The following is a 23,516-nucleotide window of genomic DNA, read 5'->3' on the forward strand; positions in this document are numbered from 1 at the left end:
TCCTACACTCATGGCAGTGGAGACTTGAATATTCATGGATTTAGTACCTGATCAAATTGATTTCTTCTTGCCAAAGCTGGGCAAATACAACTCTCTGTGGAAGCCACAGGGTGGGGTCTACTGACCAAGTATATGCAGTGGTGAACCCCTTTGTTCTCATGTTCCTTTTTAAAACTATGAACCTGTCAAATGGCAATCTGCTCATGATAAACGTGAGGGCGCTGGAAAACCAAATGCATAAACACGTAAGTGCTAGTGTGCACTATGAGGATAAATGGTACATAAATGTGTTTACTGCCTCGTAAGGAGAACAAGTGAAAGCAGTTCACTTACAAGGATTTGCTGTGTGGAAACTGAAGGAGCCCTGAGCGAGTACCCGGCCCAACCCTCCCATGTGACAGAGGGGAAAACTATGGACTGGAATGATGAATGACTTATGTGGGGTCTTAGACCCAGGGTGGGGCAGTTACTGAGTATTTATTATTAAAGGCTGATCACATACCAAGTACTCTAGGCGCTGGAGATGTGGAGACAAATAACGCAGTGCCCGCTCTCAAGGAACTGCTAGTCTAGTGGGGAGTCAGACGCATACACGTCTGCAGATGGTGAGTTTGGGATGCGACGAATCCTGCCATAGAGGAATCCACACAGAGCTATGGGAGGACCTGGGAAGCTGGTTAAACTGGAAGAGGGAAAAGAGGCTCCGTGGAACGATAAAGTGAGAAAGGTGGGACACGAGAGAAGGTTACTGCAGGCGGAGGGAAGAGCATCAGCTAGACACGCAGCCCGCCTCCCGCAGCATCTTTGACTCAGAAGAGATCTCAGAGCCAGCTCTTCACATGACTTAAAACTTCCTTATGTATCACCCTGGACAGCTGATAATTCTGTTTCTGCCGGAACATTTCCAGTGAGCGGAAGCTGATTATCTCATCAGGCAGAAAGGTTTAGTTCTAACCTTTTCAGCTGGTGCTGCACTCGATGCAGAGGACCCGTCAGAGTCTGTCTCTTTGCTGCCACTGAAGAGCAGGACTAGGAATATTCAGTCTTTGACTGCCTCTCAGGGGAACAGGAAAGTGTTGTGTGTTTTAGAACCTATGGCTCATAGAGTGTTAGCGCTGGGAGGGACCTGAAATATCATTTGGTCCAGTTTTTAAGCATCTCTCTGTGACTCCGGGACCCTCTTTGAGAATGTGATAAAAATGTATAGATCCTCCCCCTCCAAGTTCACATACGTTCACAACACAGGACGTGCTACGTGCAGTTTCAGGGCATTCTTAGAGCCCCTGAGCCTGTCCCGGATTAAGAAAGCCTGTCCTGGATTAAGAAAGAATTGGACACAAAACTAAACACCAACTCCGATTAAAAAAAAACAACTCTTGGGAAATAAAATGCAATCAGTTTCTTCTCCATGTAAGTATTTCTCTTGGGGGGTCTGTGCTACAATCACTGGAGGAGGTAATGGTAAAGTGTGAAAACACTTATTTACTTCCAATAACGATAATAATGGAAAAATTGTGATTGAGGAAAAGTAAAGGAGATTGTAATTTTTCAGTTTTGGCAGCTTCAAATATTATCACAGTGAGCATAGTTCTGAACTTCAGAAACTAAGAAGTAAGAACAAAGAGGACCTGTCTTCTCCAACAGTGAAACTAATGAGGATGGCAAGAGGGTGGAAGTGCTGGTGGAGAATCAGCTGTTCCCTAAATCTCCCTGCTGGATCTCCGTCTGGGCTAGAAGTTACAAAAGGCCACCTTAAAAGCAGTGTCAGCCACTACCTACTTTATTTAAGCATCAATATTTGAAACCCCTCCCTCTGTACCAAAGATCCGACAAATGTCCCAGCTCTGCACTGAATCCAAACTCTTGGCCCCAGGCATAGCATCTCAGGCGAAGAAGGGGAGGAGGCAGTGGAGATCAGTAACAGTGAAGACGGGGTTTCCACCGAACCGGAGAGTGCCTGCAAGTCAACTGGCCTAATTTGTCACGTGTACAGATGAAAAGGCTGAGACCGGGAGGGAGAAATGCTGTGTTCAGTGGGTCGCCAGTAAACATCAGAGGCTGGATGTGAACCCAGGTCTTCTCTCCGCTCGACCACAACTCTTCTATTCTGCTGGAAAGGGAGTTTCGGGGAAGGAGGGCCCCAGGACACCCCTCTCCAAAAATGAAGTGAACTGTGTTTGGATCCATGCGCTCCTTTTGGGGGACATACAAAGTCAGTCATATCGCTTTTGTAGAGTCACACCTCATCCTCAGGCAGCTGCGACTTCAAATTCTGAAACTAGATTCTCACACATTACGCTGGAGTTTACAGAAAACAACAGTAGAAGAAAATACAATACTCCCTCCCTCGCAGAGAATATCCACTGGCAAGTCAGGGTAATTCGTCATGTGTATTACCTACCTCCAGTTGTTAATCACATGCAGACAACTCTGATAAGAAGGCTGGAAAAATAGGCAGGTAGAGGCTAGAGGTTAATGCTGGATTCTTTGGCAGAAGTGAAGAGAAGAGAGCCTCATTAAGAGAACAATGCAAACTGGTATTTCCTGGATGCCACCTACTTTGGTAGCTTCGGAGTCACAGAAAATACTGTGTTTCTGTCAATCCTGTCTAGTGAAGGCTGACATTATGGTTAGTATTCCAGTCACAGTGGTATTTAATTTCTTGATAACATGGTTTATCCTGCCTTTTATTATTATTTTTCCGAGATCGGGGGCATTCAGGGTGGTATGGCCGTAGACTATTATTATTTTCAATTGCTATTTGTTACACTTATGCTTCCCCCTTGTGGGCAAGACACGGAAGGAATCCAGAGCGGGAATGGCCCACGGTGTGGAAACACTCAGGACGCAGCCCGGAAGCTGCCCCTGGGAACCGGCTGTCGTGCGCATCTTCGCCCTCAGAGGTGCTGGTCTCTATATCTGCTGATGCGACACTCTTGCTATTTAAAACACCCAACACAGGTATCAAAGAAAAGCACACCAAAGAGTAATCTAAAATCAATCATTTACGGAAAAATAATCATGATGTGTAGTCAGGCACATATGACTATTTTGCACATTTTGTATCATTATCCAAAAAAGGTGTGAGGTCCTTGAGGCAAGTATTTTCCCTGTAGGCTCCAGGCAAGAAACAATTTACGTTATTTAGTATAAATTTGTTATGGAATAGGTTGGGGAAGGCAAGTTATTTATGCAAGGGGGCTGCTTAATCAAATCAAAACTAGCTTAGTCTACTGGATGTGCACCATGCACAGGTGGAAGTTTCCTTGGGAAAAAGGCAGGAGGCAAGAAGACCAGTTTTCTCCCTGCAGCCCCTCCCATGCCTTCCCTGGCTGGGTGTGGCAGCTCTGTCTCTGGGCGAGAATATGGAGGACTAACTGAGCAACAGCTGCTGCAGAGAGACTGGGCCTTCACCCTTCATGGTCGCTCAGTGCTCTGAGGATCGGTGAGCAGCAGGGGGAAGGTGGTGTGGGCACAGACAGGGACCAGAGCTGCTCAGATTCTCTCCCGATTCCCTCCCCGCTCCCCCCAGCCACGCTGCCCCCATTCGGAGCTGTGAGAACACAATGCCTAACGGCTCGGCCTTACTTGGCAGCAGCATCTTTTCTCAGCTGCTCGTGCTTCATGAGGAGATTCTTCCGATCTCGGAAGGCTTTCCTGACCTTGTAGCCTTTGTAGACAGCCTGGATTTTGAAGGCGGCGATGTCCTGTATGGCCGCGATGGACAGGGCGCCGCGCTCCAACAGGAACTGGATCACCTCGTGGCGCTCGCCGAGCAAGGCGTAGTCAAGGGGAGTGTACCTGGAGCAGGAAGATTTTTGAAAGTGTTGGAATGTAATTCAAGGCTCAGCTACCCTGGCAATATACACGTAGGCAACAAAAACGTCATTCTAAGAGGTGAAACATTCCTCAGGCAAAGCTCTCTTCTGCCCTCCGGGGCTACTCCTTTTCTGCTCCGAGGGGCACAAAACAGGGGTGAGGCCGGGGCAGGTGCTTTGCGCTGGTGACCCCACCAAGTCCTGAGCTGTGCTCACTGGCTTGCACCCTGGGGGCTGGGAAAACGTGAGCATTCTTCCTCTTTCCCATGTTCCAAATAATTCCTTGCTCCTATCTGAAAAGGCACTGCAAATAATATTCTGTGATATTCATAATCTGAGCCCATGATGACCAATAGTTAATGCCTATGCAATAAAAAAAATGGAGGGATTTAGTAGATGATAAGCATGGTCCTTTAACTGAAGGAAGGATGAATTATTAAGTAGGGCTGGAACAACTAAGTAGCCATCTGGGGGGGAAAATTTTACATCGCACTTACTCCAAAATAAATGCTGGATTGAAGCAAAGACCTAAAATAAATAAATAACACAAACAAACAAACAAAGCCATGAATGCACTAGAAGAAATTGTGGGTGATTATTTAAAAATTGAAGTGGAAAGCTCTTTTTAAAAAATGATACAAAACTCAGAAACCTTCTGATTGATAAATGCAACTATGTACAAATTTTTAAAAAAGTTTTCAGGGCAAAAACACTAAAAACGAGGGTAAAAAAGTTCCCAAACAGCAAATACTAATGGTTCCTAAACATATGTCCAATCTCGCTCATTTAAGAGAAATCCAAATTAAGACTCGTTTGAGAGAGAGCACTTTAATAATTAGATTAGCAAAGATCAGGCGGCTGAAGAACACACTGTGCCATCAAGGATGAACAGAGGCAGCCCCTCGCACCCTCCCTTAAACTTCAGGGAGAACAACTGGGTAGGGCCATCGGAATTACCGGTGCATCTGCCGTTCACCATAGCCACTGCACTTAGACGTATTCATCCGACAGGTCTGCTCTCATTTGTGAAATGTTTTATGTACATGGACATTCTTAGAAGCACAGCTTGAAATAGTAAAAGAATGGGAACAACCTCAATATCCATTAACAGAGGGCTGGTTAAATAAAGCACAGGCCGTCTAGGCAATTGAAGACATCTGTATAATGCAGCCATTACTGCGGCCTATGAATAAATAAGAACAGTCTCCAGGATGTCTTGTTAAATGACGAAAATGAAAAAAGCAAGAAACAGAACAGTGTTATGGCACGCTCCATTTGTACAAAAAGAACAGGTCCCTGTATGTTCACCTATATAAAATATATCTCCAGATGTTTCCCCAGAAACTGGTACCAGTGGTGCTGCCTCAGGGGAGCCAGCTGGAGGGACACCCTGTTTTCACCCAGCGCCTTTTAAATCTCCTACAGTGGGCACAAGCGCCTGTTTGACAAATGTATTATTTAGAAAGGATGGGTATTATTGTCATGTAGCTACACGTTTAAATTTCAACTGGCTCTTTCTAATTGTGTGATTTTAAGCAATTTTTAAAAAAGATTTTATTTATTTATCTTCAGAGGGGAAGGGAAGGAGAGAGGGAGAGAAACATCAATGTGTGGTTGCCTCTTGTGAGTCCCCTGCTGGGAACTGGCCTGTAACCCAGGCATGTGCTCTGACTGAGAATCGAACCATGATCCTTCGGTTCACAGACCTGCGCTCAATCCACTGAGCTACACCAGCCAGGGTGATTTTAAGCAAAATTTTTCAAAAAACATTTTTCATTTTTAGAAGTATGAAACAAATCAGATAAATACACAGAAGAAAATAAGTCACCTATCTCACCTCCCTCACAATTACCCACCGTTAGTATCTTGGCAGACATGCTTTCCTTTTTTAAAGGAAAATGACTGCTTCATAAAAATGCCACATTTAAGCATCTGAAAATGCCAAAAGGAACCAAAATGCAGGCAGGCACCCAAGCCCCAACTCCGCCATCTAACCGTGGCGACGATAACGGCCATTCGTCAACAAGCCACGCGCTGTTTCTAGCCACAGGCCTCCTCGTCACCGACTGGGCGTCACCGACTGAGCGACGGGCGACACGAAACAACTGTGAGGCTCGGCACTGCACGGGCTGCACGGAAGGGGCGCGGGAGCGTCGGCCATTCCTGCTACCGTCACCGGACCCGTCACCGGACCGGCACCGGGTGTGATCTGTGCCACAGTCACTCACCAGGCAGATTATTTCCACTGGACCCAAACGGGTATTTCTAACTACCTAATGGTGGCCACTGGTCCGACTTCTTCCTGAGTGACTGTTACTAATTCAATGCATTAAGAGATACTAGGAGGAGATAATCACCTGATTTCTGAGGAGGAATAAATGACTATATGGATGAATCATCAGACACAGAAAATCATTCAGTGATTATAGAAAAAGAAAGCTCTCTCTTCAAAATCCACCTAACAGCCACAGTAAGCCATAAAAAGATGAGTTCGCCTGGCTGGATCATTGGTGCGGCAAACACAAAGCGTCTTCGCGGGCAAACACAAAGCAAAAAAAAAAAAAAAAAAAAAAAAAAAGATGAGGTTCTCAGTTTAAGCAAAGGGTGTGGTTCGGTCACTTCAGTATGGGAACTCGGAATTCAGAAGAGAGCCCCAAATGCTAAAATTAAGGAACCGCTGTGTAAGGACAGCTCAATTTGCCACTCCTGTTCGGAGACCAGAAGGCCATAAGTAAAGATGCCTATGTAATCTCAAAAACACTATTTATAAGTGGATAGAGTTTTACAAATTCAGAAGAACTTTTAAAAATATAACTACACGTTCAATGGAAAATATTATCACACAATAGTAGAGCTAATTTAGTGTATTAAATGAATAAATGGACCCAGAAAAATTGGGCAGCTCGCTGAAGGCTGTGTAACTAGTTACCTGCAGAGTCTAGACTGGAAGTAAGATCGAACGACTGACTCCCCTGTCCAATAATGTTTCTACAACTCATCTATCAATTATTGAGTATAAGTCTCTTATACCTCGTAGAATGAAACTTCTAAAATCAGCTCACAAATAACCTATATTTAGTAAGCTTGATCATTTTTTCTACAATTAAAATAAGGTGTCTTTTACATAGTACACAAGCAGGATTATCAGAATCTGGTTTATGAAATGAAGGCCTGACCCATGCCTTTTCTTACAGATACGACAAAAAGGAGTAACAGGTGGCGTAAGAGACGCTAAAGAACGTGGAACTGGGAGCAGCAGACCTGGGGGACTGTGGGCATTCTCTCCGCCTCTCTGAGCTTCTGTGTTCTTACTTGTAACAGGCAAAAAGGAAGGATGGATCTCTCAGGCTATTTGTAGATGAAAATTGCATTTCAAATGTTTTTAATATCTTTATTATGAAAAATTGTACTTTTATTAGGAGAAATTTCAAACATCAACAAAGGTAGGGAGTTTGTAGTTACATATTCCTGTACTCACTCATCATCCACATTTAACACTTTGCAAGACTTTTGCCACATTTGCTTCATCCAAGCCCTTTCTTTTTACTTTTGCTAAAGCATTTTAAAAATCAAACCCCAGAACTCCTGTCCCCGCATTTCAGTGTTAATCTATAAATAATATGAACATAATCATGTCATTATTGTATTAACAAAATTCCTTAGTAAGACCCAATACCCACCCCATGATCAAAGTCCCCCCAATTTTCTCAAAATTGTCTTTTTTTTTAAAACAACTGGTTTATTTAGGATTCTCAGTCAATTTTTGATCAAAGGAACACAATCCAAATGTGTAGCAAGGTTTTAAGATTGTGGAGTTTAAGCAATTGACCATATTGTGATTATTACTATTGTGTCTTTCTTCACCCCCAATTCAATTTAGAAACATTCAGATGCTGTGAATATACACCTCGATGTCAGAGTGTGGCTGTCAGGAAGTTATTGACTGAAAAGCCAGCAGGAGCTGGCAAAAATTATGTCTATGCAGGGCACATCAAGGGTCAGTGTCAGCTCATGAGAAGTAAAAATTAGCACCGCAGTGATGGTAACCAGCCAAGAAGCAATGCAGATAAAGACAAGCGACGAGATACAATTGGACCTGCCATGTGGGAATGGTCTGATGGGGTGAGCAGAATGCCTAAACTGGAATGTCAATAAACATAAAAGGCAGCGCCAAGTTCTGACATTTGTACATCAAGGTGCATTGCTGATGATACATTAGAGGGACCTGGAATAGTGCCACTGTCTCTTTTCATCTATAGATTGGCAAGTACAGTTAGGCGAATTTTTCCTCTGGCCTTTTGGTCTGTAATTAATACATGTTTACTCCAGGAGGCAGTAAGCCTTAATTCACAGGCTCACTTAGGTCTGAAATTTAATGCTTAACATATAAATGAGAACTGAATTGCAAACAAAATATTCTTTTACTGTTCCCCCAAAATAGTAGTCATGCTGTAAACACTGTAATATCGTAGAATGAATGCTTTATAGAAATAAATCATCACTAATTCTTAGGATGCTTAAACTTTCCCTTTTGTTGTTTTAGGATTTATAAGGGAGAAATCTTCAGCTCTCTCACATATCTGCTTTAATGTCGAAACCTCACTCTGGAGGGTTCCATTTGGCTTTCCAACCAACCCCCTAAACCCTCAAGTTGTCTTTGTTTTGCAGTTGTCATATGACTATAATAGAGATAGTTCTTTATACAATTGCTCCTAAAGTAAGATATGCCACAGAATTCATCTAATTCTGCAATGTGCTCTAAAAATTGCAGAAGTTTCTAATGCAGGTATGAAGTGGGGTGATGCTTACTAAGAGCCTGAAAACATGAACTTGACAATTCAATAGTTGTTTACTGATTATTTAATTCAAAAAACAAAAAAGCACTGTAAGCAATACAGAGATGACCATGGTCTTCAGGAGTTCTCTGCTAATGCGGAGGACAATTACACAGTGTAGGGGGACAAAGCGTGGGACACATGACCGTGGGACCAGAACGAACTCCTCAGAAGAGACTGCATTTGAACAGAGGAATGACATGCGTAACAATCACACTAGGAATACAGTTTAGGCGACTGTAGAAGCAGATGAATTGAATGAGGAAAGATCAAAGGTGCGAAAACAGCAAGGGGACACTGCGACAGTCCCAGGAAGAGTCGAAGAGGGCTGGACCTAGACACTGATGCAGGTGATGAAGTGAAGCCAGGAGAGATACCAAGTCTGAAACACAGTTTTAGAGGTCGCCGGGGCCCGGGTGACTGCTGAAGCCTCAGCGGCAGGTCAGACTGCCAGAGGAGACTGGCTGAGAGACGGGACCCAGTCCTCCAGGAATGTTTCTATTAAAAAAAAAGAGAAAAAACAAACAAAACCAGAAGAGGAGCCAAAAGAAATAAAGAAGGAGGAGACATGATTAGAAGAGAATCAGGAAGATAAACTGCCACAGAAGCTTAGAGAAGATATTGTCACAATAAGGTAAAGAAGAAGCAAGAGAACCAGGATGCAGAAAGGCCAGCGGGAGTAGATGGAGAGGACCACATAAGGCTTTTCAATTGGGAATTCGTCAGGGACCACTCAGACCCAGATTTCAGTACAGATGTGAGGATGGAAGCCAGACTGCACAGGCATGAAGGGCGAGCGTGCAGAACTGGGGCCACGAAGACAGTCTGAGAGAAGGCAGTCTTCAGAGACAGAGAGGACCAACTTCAGAACAAGGCATTGGAAAATAATGGATGGAGGACATAACTAACAGGAAAGGTTCTGAAAGAAGTGGGGAAGGTGAAGGGGTTGGCCCCAGACAGGAGGAGCATGCTTCCGCTGAGACAGCTGCCTAGAGAATGTTCTTCTTTTCAAAACTTCCACCACAGAAGGAAAGAACTGGCTGTGGCGGCTAAGAGGGTGGGGACGGTGTCAGAGCAGGGGCCACTTAGTGAGAGAATCCATGGACATGAAAGCTGGAGTGCAGACCAGGACCAGGGGGAGTTCAGGTGTGGAAGTCTGATTACAAACTTAGCTGTTACCTATAAATTACTAGAATCTTCCTAGACCCAACCCCACTAAGCATCTCTTCTGCTTAGACTTCACACTGTGTCTCGTCCTTTTCATTGGCCCGGGGCCTTGAGGAACAATGCCAGCTTAACTCTGAGGATCTCATATTGTTCAAGAAATCTGTACTGGGACCAAAACCTGGACCAGCTTAGCTTCTCGTTTTTTCATGCTATGTGCTGGGGACCTTTGTCCACTAACTGATAATATCCTCTTCACCAACAAAAACTTCTTAACTATGTAACACATGCCACTGGCCTAACCAAATGCTAATCCTGGTCAGTCGGGACCCCCTGACTTTATGACGGCCACCAGTGGGAAGAAGGCATAGGAGTTTCCTCATCTATAAGATGTGAGCTTACCCTAAGTAATACCTAACGTTCTGAACAGCTTTAACATCCCAAGATTCCAAGTCAACACTGCACGGAACTTTTGATCTGTTTTTCTGGCTCAGGATTTCTTTCTTTCTTTTTTAAAAAAAGATTTTATTTATTCATTTTTAGACAGAGGGGAAGAGAAGGAGGAAGAGAGGTAGTGAAATATGAGTGTGTGGTTGCCTCTCAAGCACCCCATACTGGGGACCTGGCCCAAAACCCAGGCATGTGCCCTGACTGGGAATTGAACTGGCGAGCTTTCAGTTCACAGCCCATGCTCAATCCACTGAGCCACAGCAGCCAGGGCTGGTTCCGGATTTCTTAATGTAATGCTTTCCTTATGAGTATAATTCTTATTTCTGAAACAGTATCTAATGCTGAGATGTTTAATCTGGTAGAAAGGATGTGATATGAACAGTATTTTTTAAAAACCAACAGCTTACTTACCTCTCTTCATTGTTTTCCATCTGATTAGGAAAAGCAGCGAAGTCTAGCAGTAGTTTGATGGCGTCCAGGTACCCATTGTTACAGGACCAGTGCAAAGCTGTTCTTCCCTGCAAGCATGAGCAAAAATCCGGAGTGAGTACACCTGGGGCAGGTATTTTTGGACACAGGTATTCGTGCCAACTCAAAAAATAAACAATTCTCCCCCCAAATTACTTACTTACAATAAGGGAAAATATTACCTATACAGTGGAGAAAAAGCCAGTCTCTCAACCAACCGATCGAGATTAGCACTCCTGTAGAGGGCACTGAGTGCCTCCAGAGGTGACATCAGAGGAGGCGCTGTCACTTCTACGAGGTCCCAACCAAAGTGTAAAATCTGAATCTAATTATCAGGAGCCATAAGGTAAACCCAAAGAGTAAAATAAAATAGATAACCTGCACTATCAAAAATGTCAACGCCATAAAAGTCAGGTCCTGAGGCACTGCTAGAGGTAAAGAGGGACATTTCGTAGCGTGAAAGCAAAGAGGGCATCACCATCCCACGTGCACATGCACCGAATAGCACAGCTTCTAAACACACAGGCTGCGCCTGACAAATGAGCAGGAGAGACAGTCACATCCATAATCACGGTGTGGTTTAAAAAGATGAGATTTTTAACTCATCTTTTACAACACTGGGTAAAACAAACAGTACAGATAGATATGGGAGATGTGAACAATACAATGTAAAAATTTAACCTGAGTGATACACATAAATCCATAAAACACTGCATCCAACACTGACAAATCAGTAGTTTTCAGGTGTACACAGAACATTTACCAAAATCAACCATAACCTGGGCCACAGAGAAAGCCTCAAAAGACATTGAAAGATTAAAATAATTCAGAGTATATTTTCTGACCACAGTAAAATTTAAGATACAAATTAGTGTAACAGTGGAATAATGCACTGCCTTGTAAAGACGTCTACATCCTAATTTCTGGAATCTGTAACTATGTTATGTTACATGGAAAGTGAAAATTTAGGATGCAGATGGGACTAAGGTTGCTAATCATCTGACCTTGAGGTAGGAGATTATCCTGAATTATCCGGGTAGGCCCAATGTAGTCACAGGGCCCTTATTAGTGAAAAAGGGAGGCGGGAGGGTGAGTGTCGGGGGTGCAGTGTGAGAGAGACGCAGCCAGTTACCGTGAGCTTTCATGGTGGAGGAAGGGGCCCAGGCCAAGGAATGAGGGCGGCATCTAGATGCTGGAAAAGTCAAGAATTGGACCCTCACCTAGAGCCTCTGAAAGGGAGGGAGTCCTGCCAACACCTTAATTTTGATTTTTCGACCAATGAGGCCTATTTTGGGTTTCTGACACCCGTAACAGTAAGATAATAATTTCTGTTGTTCTAAACCACGAAGTATGTGGTAATTTGTTATAGCAGCGATAGGAAATTAAGGCAATAAATAACGAAAGGATAGTAAGAAAAATGCCTAACTGCCTGGAAATTAAATAATACACTTCTGAATATTCCATGGGTCAAATAAGAAATCAAAACAGAAATGGGAAAATGTTTGAACGGAAAGATAGTGATGGTATAACCCATCCAAACTTGTAGGATACAGTTAGTGCTTGGAGGAAGAAGTATGCTTATATACACAGATTATAAAAGAATAGTGGGATTTAAACTAGAAATAAACTAGAAATAAACTAGAAATAAACTAAATTAAACTAGAAAGAAAATCAAGGATTTAAACTTGCACTGAAAAGAATTTTTTTAAAAAATAGCAAGTCAAACCTGAGGAAAGTAGATGGTAGAAAATAATAGATGTAAGAGTAAATACCATGAAATAGTTAAAAAAACAAAAAAACAATAGAGAAAATCAACAGAGACAGAAGTCCTTTGAAAAGATGAATAAGCAAAATGGAAAAGTTATTTTAGAAAGAAAGGAGACGATGCACATTACTAACATATGAGCGAACGAGGAAACATCACTATGGTCCTACAGACATAAAAAAGATAAAAACCTGTGTGACCAATTAAAATGAACACACTTGTCTTTCTAAGTAAAATAGAGAAATTTCTCAAAAATGCAACTTACTTAAAGTGGAGAAGAAAATAATTAGAAAATATAAATACTCTTATAATTATTAATGGAACTAAATCAGTTGTTAATGACGTTTACACAAAGGAAACATGTAGACCTGGTGACTTCACCAGGAAATCCTCCTAACATTTAAGGAGGAAGTAACACCAATGTACATGAACTTGTTAGGAGAATAAGAAAAGAGGTACTGCTTCTGCAAGGTCAGTGTAACCCTGCTACTGAAACCTGGTAAGTATGATAAAAGGAAGAACAATTATAGGTCAAACTCTCTGATGAACATATATGCAAAAATCTCAAAATATTAGCTAATAAAATCCACTAATATATATTTGAAAATATATCATATGTGGGGTTTACTCCAGGAATAAAAGGATAGATTAATTTCTGAAAAAAAAAAAAAAAAAAAAGGTAACCAATCAATGTAATTCATCACACTAACAGCAAAGAGGAGAAAAATAATACAATCATGTTGACTGATGCAGAAATAATATGACAAAAGTTAAACAGCTAATTGTATTTTAAAAAACTCTGAGCAACTACAAATATAAGGGAACCTATAGCAAATATCATATTCAATGGTGAAATATTTAAAGCTTTCTCCTTGAGAAGCCAGAATGAATGAGGAATGTCAACTATAACCAATTCTATTCAACACTGTATTGGAGGTCCTAGTTAGTTTAATAAGGTATGACAAGAAGTGAAAGGCATACAGATTGGAAAAGAAGAATGAAAAATGTTATTATTCATACATAGTATAATTGTTTATGCAGCTAATCCAAAACAGTACACATAAAAACACTACATATAAAAGCAGAACTGGAAGGTAAGACACTGGCAACTTGTAAAAAATGTAAAAGGTATTGCAAATTATAAAAGATGTATTTGTAATAACATAGGTACAAGGACCATATTTATATATTTTCATTATGTTAAATTTATATCTAGTAACAACCTTCATAAATAGTTATCGAAGGCATCAATAGGAAATATATTTTCTGACTTGGAAAAACATAACATGCTAGGATTTTTTAAGAATGAAAGTACCAAAAAAGGTCAATATTGGCTAAATTGGGAGAAAGCACTATATTACTACACAGCTGGGGGAAGCACAGATTAACCCACATGTTTTAGAAATCAGTTCAAGTGTATATATCAAAGCCTAATCACAGTCATATACCATTTGTTCTTTGATTCAATAATCTCACTAAGGGGAAATTATCCCAAGGGAATAATCCAAAATAAAAATTAAATGCATATAGATGATTAATGCAACATGATCTGTAATAAAATGTGTCTAGCGATAGAAAATTACTTATTTAATTCTAAAATTTGGGTGACAGGCATAGTTTGGACCCTGACTCCCTCCAACCTGCCACTGTTATCCCCTTAGGATAATCATTTAAGCTCTGTGAACCTCAATTTCCTCATCTGTAAAATGGGGATAATAATAGTAGCAACTTTATAGAGTTGCTGTGAGGACTGAGTGAGTTGCTAAGCATAAAGCTATCAGAACTTTGGAATATTAAACATCCACGATTATGAAAATATAAAACAAATGTAATATTTTAATAGTTAATAATAATGGTGATAATTTTTAAAAAGATTTTATTTATTTTTAGAGAGAGGGGAAGGGAGAGAAACATTCATGTGTGAGAGGCGTAACCATCACCCACCCCTCACATGCCCCCAACTGGGGACCTGGCCTGCAACCCAGGCATGTGCCCTGACCGGGAATTGACCCGGTGACCTTTCGGTTTGCAGGATGGCCTTGAATCCACTAAGCCACACCAGTCAGGGCAATACTGGTGATAATTTTAAGTGAACAAAACAAAATGTGGCTTGTAAAATCATATCATATATATTTACATACATATCTATATACCATGTATATATATTTTACAAAAGCTATTATTCCCACTTTATGTAATGACTTTGTTAAATTATATAGATATATAAGCAAGGACTTGGAAGAGAACATGTACAAATAAGAATCATTTTTAATCAACGGATTTGTGGGGGATCTCTTCGTTTGGCACATTATCGTTTTATTTCATTTCAGTGAATAAGGAAAAAAAATACTCTTAAACACTTTGGAGCAAACAATAGAGAAAAGATCCAGAACCTCTACCTCTTTGTCTTGAATGTTAGGGTCGGCATTATTCTCCATGAGCACTGCCATGCAGTTGATGTATCCCCCATACGCAGCGCACTGCAAAGGGGTTCTTCCTGCGTAATCTTGCACATTTGGGTTGATCTTATTTTCTATCAATATCTGGCACACATCAGCATTTCCTCCCAGCGCTGCCCAGTGTAGAAGAGAATGTCCATCTTGGTCAACTAGATCTACCCTTGCGCCACCTGAAAAAGCAAGAATACAATGAAAAGTACTAATACAGAGAGCATTAATCAACATTTTAAATACATAATAGTCCCTGAAATGCTTTACATTTAGCAAAGTATTTCCACGTATATTATCTGCATCATATTTTGACAATAAGCTTATACATTGGTCAGGACAGGCATTGTATCTCTTTTATAGAAAATGCAACAACCTCAGGCAGGTGAAGTGACTTTGCCAGAATCACACAACCACCAACAGGTGGAGCTAGGCCCTCGTGCTGCCTTATGCGAGGCGGGCGCTCTTCCCTTCACCCTTCTAGCCCCGTGGCTCTCTGCCACGTAAGGCTATATATTTCAGATGGTGAATGCAACAATTCCAACCTTCGAGAGTGACTTAGTAGGAGCATTCTTAATAACGAACCTTTAATAAGTGTCTGAATCACATCTTTGTGTCCCATCTCACAGGCTCGGAAAAGTGGAGTGTGTTTCATGACATCAGTAGCATCTACTTGAGCGTTATTTTCCAATAACAACTTCACGGTGCTGACATGGCCAGAAAGGGCAGCAGCATGTAAAGCTAAAAAAGGAGCAAGAGAAAGTGGTAAACTCTTCAATAACAACTTTACCTCTTTATTATTCTAACTATGTATCTTTTCCTTCTTTGATTTTCTCCATCATTTTGGCTAAATGCAAGTTGATCTTAAGCATTTTGTATTTTCCACTTTTCTAGATTCCTCTTCTTCCTTCTCTTTGTACGTATTACACTTTTCTCCTTTCCTTCTACATATCTCATCTCACTGTTTGCTTCCTTTCCATCCTGTTGATCCCAAATGGTCCCTTTCTCTTAGTTACTACTTTACTATTTTTTCCTTTCTGAGAGAGCAAGAGAAAACAAAAAATGACAAAGAAATAATTTAAATGAGACAGGCAACTCTGCCCACCAATGCACTCAATAAGCATACACTCAAGGGACGGTGTGACATCACTGGTTTCTTCAGTGGGTCACATGAGCGCTTCCTGTGGTTGGCCTGTGAAACCGCGTGCTACTGAGAGTTGGCACGACTCACTGCATCAAGTGCATTCTTCACACAACACAGCTCCAGCAGTTTCTGCAGGGCCCAATTTAGGACAGCAATTCGCTGAAGCATTGGAGAGCATGTGGAGGTGGAATGCGATCTCTCCTCTGGTGCTCTTGGAAGGGATTTGGAAAACTATTGTGACTACATGTGAGTCTCACGTTGGGCTGACACCTGCCTACGTCACTCCATTCTAGTGCTTGTCTTGTGCCACCATTCTCTAGGTTACTCTTTAAATTCTGCGGAATTTGCCTGGGTAACTCTGCAGAGGCTTGGGCCAATTCTTTCTAAGTATGATGGCTCCAGAGTGCCCAGAACAATGTTTCTTTCATGAAGTGTCACCCATGAATCAGAATCTAGGATTCCTACAAAATTGCAGGTTCCTGGAGATTTGTTGAGAACATACTACAGGCTGGGTATTAATGTAATTGATGAGAATTCAGGAGGGAACAAAACAGATAAGGTTACATTCTAGTTGGGGAATAAAACCTTCCCCAGATATGTGAACAAGAAACTATTAGATAGTGACGAATGGTATAATTAAAGTAATGAGTAATAAAAGACATTTTGATTTCAGAGTGACTGGGTCACTCGATTTGGGGTGACTTCTGATTGGGGTTAGGGAAAGCCTTTCTAAGGAGATGACATTTGAGACCTGAATGATAAGAAACGGAGAGAAATGCGGCGATCTGGACAGAGCAGCTTGGGCAAAGGAAACAGTTAGTACAAGGACAGGAATGGATCCATGCTTAAGGAAGGGAAAGAAGCTGCAGCACAACAGGCAGAAAAGTCCAGACCACAAATGGCCATGCAGGTCAGCGCTGGAAGACACTGAAGGGCTTTAAATAGGTGAGGGACATTTTCCGATTTGTGGATTAAACAGAAAACACCCTAGCTGTTCTGTGACAATGCATTGTGGTAGATTAGAATAAAAGCAGGGAGGCCAGTTAAAACTATGGCAGTGGACTGGGTGAAAAATGATGGCTTGAACTAGGGTGGCTAGAGTGGTGATGGAGAGGAGCAGAAAGATGTAGAATGTATGTTGGAGGTGGAGTCCACAGAACTTGTTGCTAGGATGTGAATAGGATCTTTGTCCATATATTCTGGAAATGTGCATTTCAAGGAACAGCCCTGGTAATTCTCATGCATACTTGAGCTTGAGAACTCTGACCTAAATGGACAAATTCTGGTTTGGCCCACACAAGATCCAGACAGGTGTGAGAGGTTTCACATGCCTGAAGTACTGTCACATGGAAGAGACCACAGCGTGGAACGTTCAGGTTGACAAATTTTGGCTTAGTACGAGGAAGGACATTCTAGGAGAGTCAGGTTAGCAGGGAAGCAGTGCGTTCCCTACATTGGAGCTGTTCAGAGGCTGAAAGACCACTACTGAGGAATGTTGTAATGCAGGTTCAGGCGTGAAACACCTGTGCTACTTCCGCTGTTTTCACATTTTAAGAGAATAAGAATGTTTTTTCCCCAAATGAAATCTTACAAAACACTCAACACATTAAACAGATAAGAGCTGTTCTGCTAGAGCAGGAGTGGAGAGTTATCCATTTAAGCACCCACACCCTCAGCTCACTTCAGGTACCTCTACAGAAACCGGGCACTCTGAAGAACATGGCTTGGAAAACCCTGGACTAGATCTAATTTTAAGGTATTTTCTAATTCTGAAATCCTATAATGCTGTGATAGGGCATCAGGATACAACAGATAGATACTCTTCAGATAAATATCAGTGTCAAATAAAAAGAAACAGACACAATGTCAACTAAGCAAAAAATAGAACAAATGATCTTATTAAAGGAAATTCCCCATTTCTGAGTATTTGCATTTATTTATTTAAAAATAACCTTAGACTTAAATATTGTTGCTTCCTCTTTGAAAAAATGCTGCAAGTCTACACAGAAGTGCTATTTTTTTAAAAGTTAAATTTATCTTATGCAAAATTTTAAGCATATTCAAAAGGAAAGGCAGTAGTCTGGTAGCCCGGATGAAGAGAATGGCCGAGCCCCAGCCATCCCCAGCACGTGGGTGCCCTTGCTCCCTCCAGCCGCCTTCCATCCGCTTCACTTCTGATTATTTTTATTAAAGTTATAGAGTCATATTCTTCCGTTTGCAAATATTTTAGTAAGCATATTTGAAAGACACGGGTTTTTTGTTTTTTGTTTTTTTTAGAAACACAACCACTGTATCAATTAGGGCCCATTTAGGAGACAGAAACCACGCCAGACACACTTACAGAGAGAAATTAATACAAGAACTGTTAGCTATGTACTGAAGAACTAAAAAAGCCAAAAGGGAAGACTAAGGTATCACAGAGGCAGTAAATGCAGAAAACATCTACAAATTCTAGGCCCGGAGGAACAAAAACAAGAGGATGGAAATGTTAAAATTAAAAAAGCCTGGATGAGGAGCCCTGCAGAATGGAAACTCGGACCTCTGAGGAGGGGCTCTGCTTGGTTGGCTAGTTCTGGTGTCTCTGAGGAGGGTGTCGAGGGTGCTCTGAGGCAGGCACTGTGAGTGATGGAAAAACTGAAAGTAAAATTAACATTACCACTGGAACAAAGTACAGTGATGAACACAGGAAGGACAGGAAACAAAAACAAGAATAGTAAGCACACAGGAATATGTAATCCTCGTTGCTCAGCCAGATTTCCAGTCTTGCTCTACTGCCCCCTATGGGCTGATTCTAGCAGGGCATCAGCTGGCAAAGGAGAAACGTGGTTTGCAGAGCTTCAGCCCCAGCATTCCAAAGATAGTCCCATTATCATTCCTAAAAAATATTAACAAAAATTCTGTAATAGCAAATATCCAGATAGTGCTTATATTTTCCTGATGGCTTTATCATTTTTTAAAAAGATTTTATATATTTATTCTTAGAGACAAGGGAAGACAGGGAGAAAGAGGAGAGAGAAACATCAATGTACAAGAGATATATTGACCAGCTGCCTCTTGCACGCCCCCAAATGGGGCCCTGGCCCACGACCCAGACATGTGCCCTGAATGGGACTCAAACCTGTGATATTTTGGTTTACAGGATGGCACTCAATCCACTGAGCCACACCAACCAGGGCTGGCTGTATCATTTTTTTTATAGTTTATTTCTTTGAATCAAGATCCAAATAATGTCTGTAGATTATGGTTGATAAGAACTTTTTTAAAGCAAATTTAAATCTACTGATTACTACTATTTTTTGCTTTTTTATTTTTGTTTCCAATTACAGTTTAGAACTCCTTTTTTCAATGGGGAGGACAAAATAACACTACAGAGGGATGATGGAGAGGAACTAACTTTCACAGACAAGAAATGTCAAGGGGCATCTCTGACATATAATAAAACCCTTAGGAGAAAGAGCCCAGGGAGTTAATGAATCTGAGAAAAAGTTACGTCTGAACTCCAACCACAGAGCACCTCAGAAAGGCAACTTTGGCCAAAAGGATGCAAGCACTCTCACCTATACCTCATTAAAATACATGAAAAGTTAAACTAGAAGTAAGGCTGGTGATAAAGTGAAAGACTGCATACTAATGGAAGTAAAAAAAAAAATTAAATGTTTAAACCATTTATAAACTCAGTGATATCCTATGTATCTGTGTTATACCTCTTGAGAAGTTTAAGGTCTACTGTGAGGCTTTGTTAAGAAATGACTTTGAAAGTTAAAGCCTTCATCAAAATTCACATTATCTAAAAACTCTTTAAAAAATAATTTAGAGGGGGTGGCAGTGTAGGTACAGGGAGAGATTATTAGGTGCAGTGACTTCCCTCTCTACCCTCCCCCCAGTGCTGGATCAATAGCTTTTGTGGCCCAGAAAGGTCTTCTCCAGTACGATACGTAGCCGCAAATGGCTCTGGTATGTTTCCACAAATAAGAGAACATAACATTGAGAAGCCTGTCGTGTTACTGTGCTCTGGTGTGATTTTCTTTCCCACTTGTCATGAGGATCTAGTACATCAGACAGAAACCCCCAGCTGACAATGAAGACTAAAAAACCTGTACCTCTCTTACTAATGAAAACGTAGTTAACAGTCTCTCTTAGTAGAAAAAGAGATGGAAAGAAGTATCTGGTAAGAGCTGCTGACGCAAAGTTGACCTGAAGCTTTAAAGTTTCTAGAGTCATGGGGGTTATCTCTAAAATAGCAGGATGAGGTAAAGCTATTCAAATCTGAGAAAAGAGCATATTAAATTGAGACTGGTGAGAATATACTCAGATGAATGCATTCCTAAAAATAACACTCAAGTTTTGGAAATACAATGAATTACTAAAATCTGTAGTTTTAAAGTATAGGTTTCTGCTTTTTTACATGAAGATACTCAGAAGAGTTCCCGTAAGCATGTCTAAGGAGCAACCAGGGTTTTAAACCAAATGCCACCATTTGCCTGGTAGAAAAAGAGGCTAATTTTAGCTGTCATACTCGGGGGAAATAAGGCCTATGAGTGATATCCTGGCAACCTAGACTGAAAAGTAAAGATGAAAGTCAAACAACATTGAATTAGAGAGGATGATTTTAAAGTACTATTGTACCAGTTTTATGGCGCCATCTACATTTTGGAGCCTGGATGAAAGCAAATCAATCGTGTCTACCAGTTCTTACCTGTGCCTCCGTATTTGTCTGCCATGTTGATGTCAATGTCAGACTTTAAACTCAGCATAGTCCTAAGGACGTCATCACTGCCTTTCCCAGCAGCCCACATAAAGGATGTTCTTCCTTCAAGGTCTGAATCATCTTTCACAGAAGGATGTTCTAAAAAGACTTTAACCGTTTCCTGTAAGAAAACTTCATTTAAAACTTTGAGACATTACAGTAGTAGTATTTTTGAAATTACATTTTACTGATTACGCTATTACACTTGTACTGATTTTCCGCCCTTTGCCCTCCCTCCACCCAGCACCCACCACTCCTTCAGGCAATGCCCCCTCCACTGTTCATGTCCATGGGTCATGCGTTTAAGTTCTTTGGCTACTCCATTTCCTATACTGCACTTCACATCCCCATGGCTATTCTGTATCTACCTAATTTTACTTCTTAGTCCCCTCACCTCTACCCATTCCTCCACAACCCCAACCATCTGGCAACCATCAAAGAACTTTCTATATCCATGATTCTATCTCTGTTCTTGTTTGTTTAATTTGTTTTTTAGATTCAGTTGTTGATAGATTTGTATTTTTTGCCATTTTATTGTTCATAGTTTTGATCATCTTCTTTTTCTTAAATAAATCCCTTTAACATTTCATATGATAATGGTTTGGTGATGATGAACTCTTTTAGTTTTTTCTAGTCTGAGAAGCTCTTTATCTACCCTTCAATTATAAATGGTAACTTTGCTGGGTAGAGCAGTCTTGCTTGCTTTTCATGACTTTAAATATTTCATGCCAGTCCCTTCCGGTCTGCAAAGTTTCTTTTGAGAAATCACCTGACAGTGTTATGGAAACTCCCCTGTAGTTAACTAATTTCTATTCTGTTGCTGCTTTTAGGAATCTCTCTTTATCTTTAACTTTTGGCATTTTCTTTATGATATGTCTTGGAGTGGTCCTCTTTGCATCCATCTTGTTTGGGATTCCCCGTGCTTCCTGGATTTGTATGTCTGATCCCTTCACTAAATTAGGGGAGTTTTCCTTTCATTATTTTTTCAAGTACATTTCCAATTTCTTGCTCTTTCTCTTCTCCTTCTGGCACCCCTATGATGTGAATGTTGAACCTCTTGAAATTGTCCTGGAGGCTGCTTATACTGTCCTCATTTTGGGGGGTTCTTTTTTCTTCTTGTTATTCTATTGGTCATTATGCTCCATATCACTGATCTGATTCTCGACTTCATTTACCCTACTGTTGTTAACCTGAAAATTATTCTTTATTTCAATTAGTGTATCCTTCGTTTCTTACTGAATCTTTTTTATGTTGCTGAGGTTGTTACAAAATTCCTTGAGCATCCTTATAACCAGTGTTTTGACTGACTTCTACATCTGATAGATTGCTTATCTCCATTTCATTTAACATTTTTTTCTGGAGCTTTGATGAGTTCTTTCATTTGGGCCATGTTTCTTTGTCTCCTTGTTTTGGCAGTCTCCCTGTGTTTGTTTCTGTGTATTAGATAGAGCTGCTTTGACTCTGTGTCTTGGTAGTGTGGCCTACTGTAGTAGGTGCCCCGCAGGGTGCAGTGGCACAGCCTCCCCTACCACCCAAGCTGGGTACTTGAGGTATGTCCTTTGTGTGGGCTGAGTACACCTTCCTCTTGTAGTTGAGCCTTGGTTGCTGTTGGCAGATCAATGGGAGGGATTTACCTAGACCAGTTAGTTGCAAGGACTGGCTGTGACCATTGACCACCAACCTCTGCCCTCCATGGAGGATCAGCTGTATAGAGTAAGGTGGTGGTGCTCCAGTGTGGTCTGTTGCTGTCCACTGAGTACATTGGGCCTGGAGTTTCCCAGGTGGTGCAGGCCAAGATCAGCACCCACCTGTGTTTTGCCCTGGGCCACCCTGCCTGGGCCACCCTGCTTATAAAGCAATATAAGATGGCTGCTACTTAGCTGGGCTTGGAGATTCCCAGGCAAAGCCAAGCTGTGAATCTAGGCTGGCTGCTGCTAATGCCAGGCCTGGGGTTCACTGAGGCCAGCTGTTGTTTGTTTAATAGCATTTAGGAAGTAGTGAAGCATGAGCTAAGACCAGCCATTCATATAGAAAAGCAGTAAGTTGGGTGGGGGAGAGTCTTTGGGGATCTCCAAGGTGGGTCAAATAGTGTTAGCTAGGTTGATGGAGTCAGCTATGACGCCAACTTGCCAGCTCTGTGAGGGGAGTGTTTAGAAAAGGAACAATAGCCTCTGCTCACCTGGATGCCAGACACTTCAGTTTCTGCCTCTGTACCACTGGTGGCTTTTAAGCTGCTACCCAGGTGCTGGAACTCAGAGGGAGTGAGTCGGACTAAGTCCAAGTGTGGGTTTTTAAAGAACTGCTTGGGGCTCCAGCAGTTTTTTCCACTGACTCAATCCCCCTGGTTTTTGCAGCCAGAAGATGTGGGGACTTATGTTCCTGGCACTGGAATACTGGGATGGAGGGCCTGGCGTGGGGCTGGGACTCCTCGCTCCCACAATAACCCTTTTGAATTTTTATCTACCACACGTGGGTGTGGAACCAGCTTGATCCATGTTTGTGCCCCTTCTACCAGTCCGGATGAATGTCGTTTCTTCAATTCCATAGTTGTCAGACTTCCATTCAACTCGACTTCTGATGGTTCTGAGTGATGGTTGTTCTATATTTTAGTTGTAATTTTGATGTGGTTGTGTGAAGAGGCAAGCCATGTCTGCCTATGCCACTATCTTGACTAGAAG

General features: G+C 41.5%; 1 protein-coding gene across 2 annotated transcripts in view; it reads right to left on the reverse strand.

Moving 5' to 3' along the window:
- The window catches only part of INVS (inversin), a 130,674-nt gene that overhangs the window by 27,154 nt on the left and 80,004 nt on the right, over positions 1 to 23,516 (reverse strand). For both annotated transcript variants that reach the window (XM_037140803.2, XM_053656576.1), the window contains 5 exons: positions 20,788 to 20,959; positions 15,533 to 15,688; positions 14,900 to 15,129; positions 10,679 to 10,785; positions 3,589 to 3,801 (listed from right to left, as the gene is read on the reverse strand). In XM_037140803.2, the coding sequence (XP_036996698.2) occupies positions 3,589 to 3,801; positions 10,679 to 10,785; positions 14,900 to 15,129; positions 15,533 to 15,688; positions 20,788 to 20,959 (878 nt within the window). The remainder of the gene's footprint in view (positions 1 to 3,588; positions 3,802 to 10,678; positions 10,786 to 14,899; positions 15,130 to 15,532; positions 15,689 to 20,787; positions 20,960 to 23,516) is intronic.

Source organism: Artibeus jamaicensis, unplaced genomic scaffold (assembly GCF_021234435.1).
Source record: "Artibeus jamaicensis isolate MK-2021 breed Jamaican fruit bat unplaced genomic scaffold, CSHL_Jam_final scaffold_1964, whole genome shotgun sequence".
Lineage (NCBI taxonomy): Eukaryota > Metazoa > Chordata > Mammalia > Chiroptera > Phyllostomidae > Artibeus > Artibeus jamaicensis.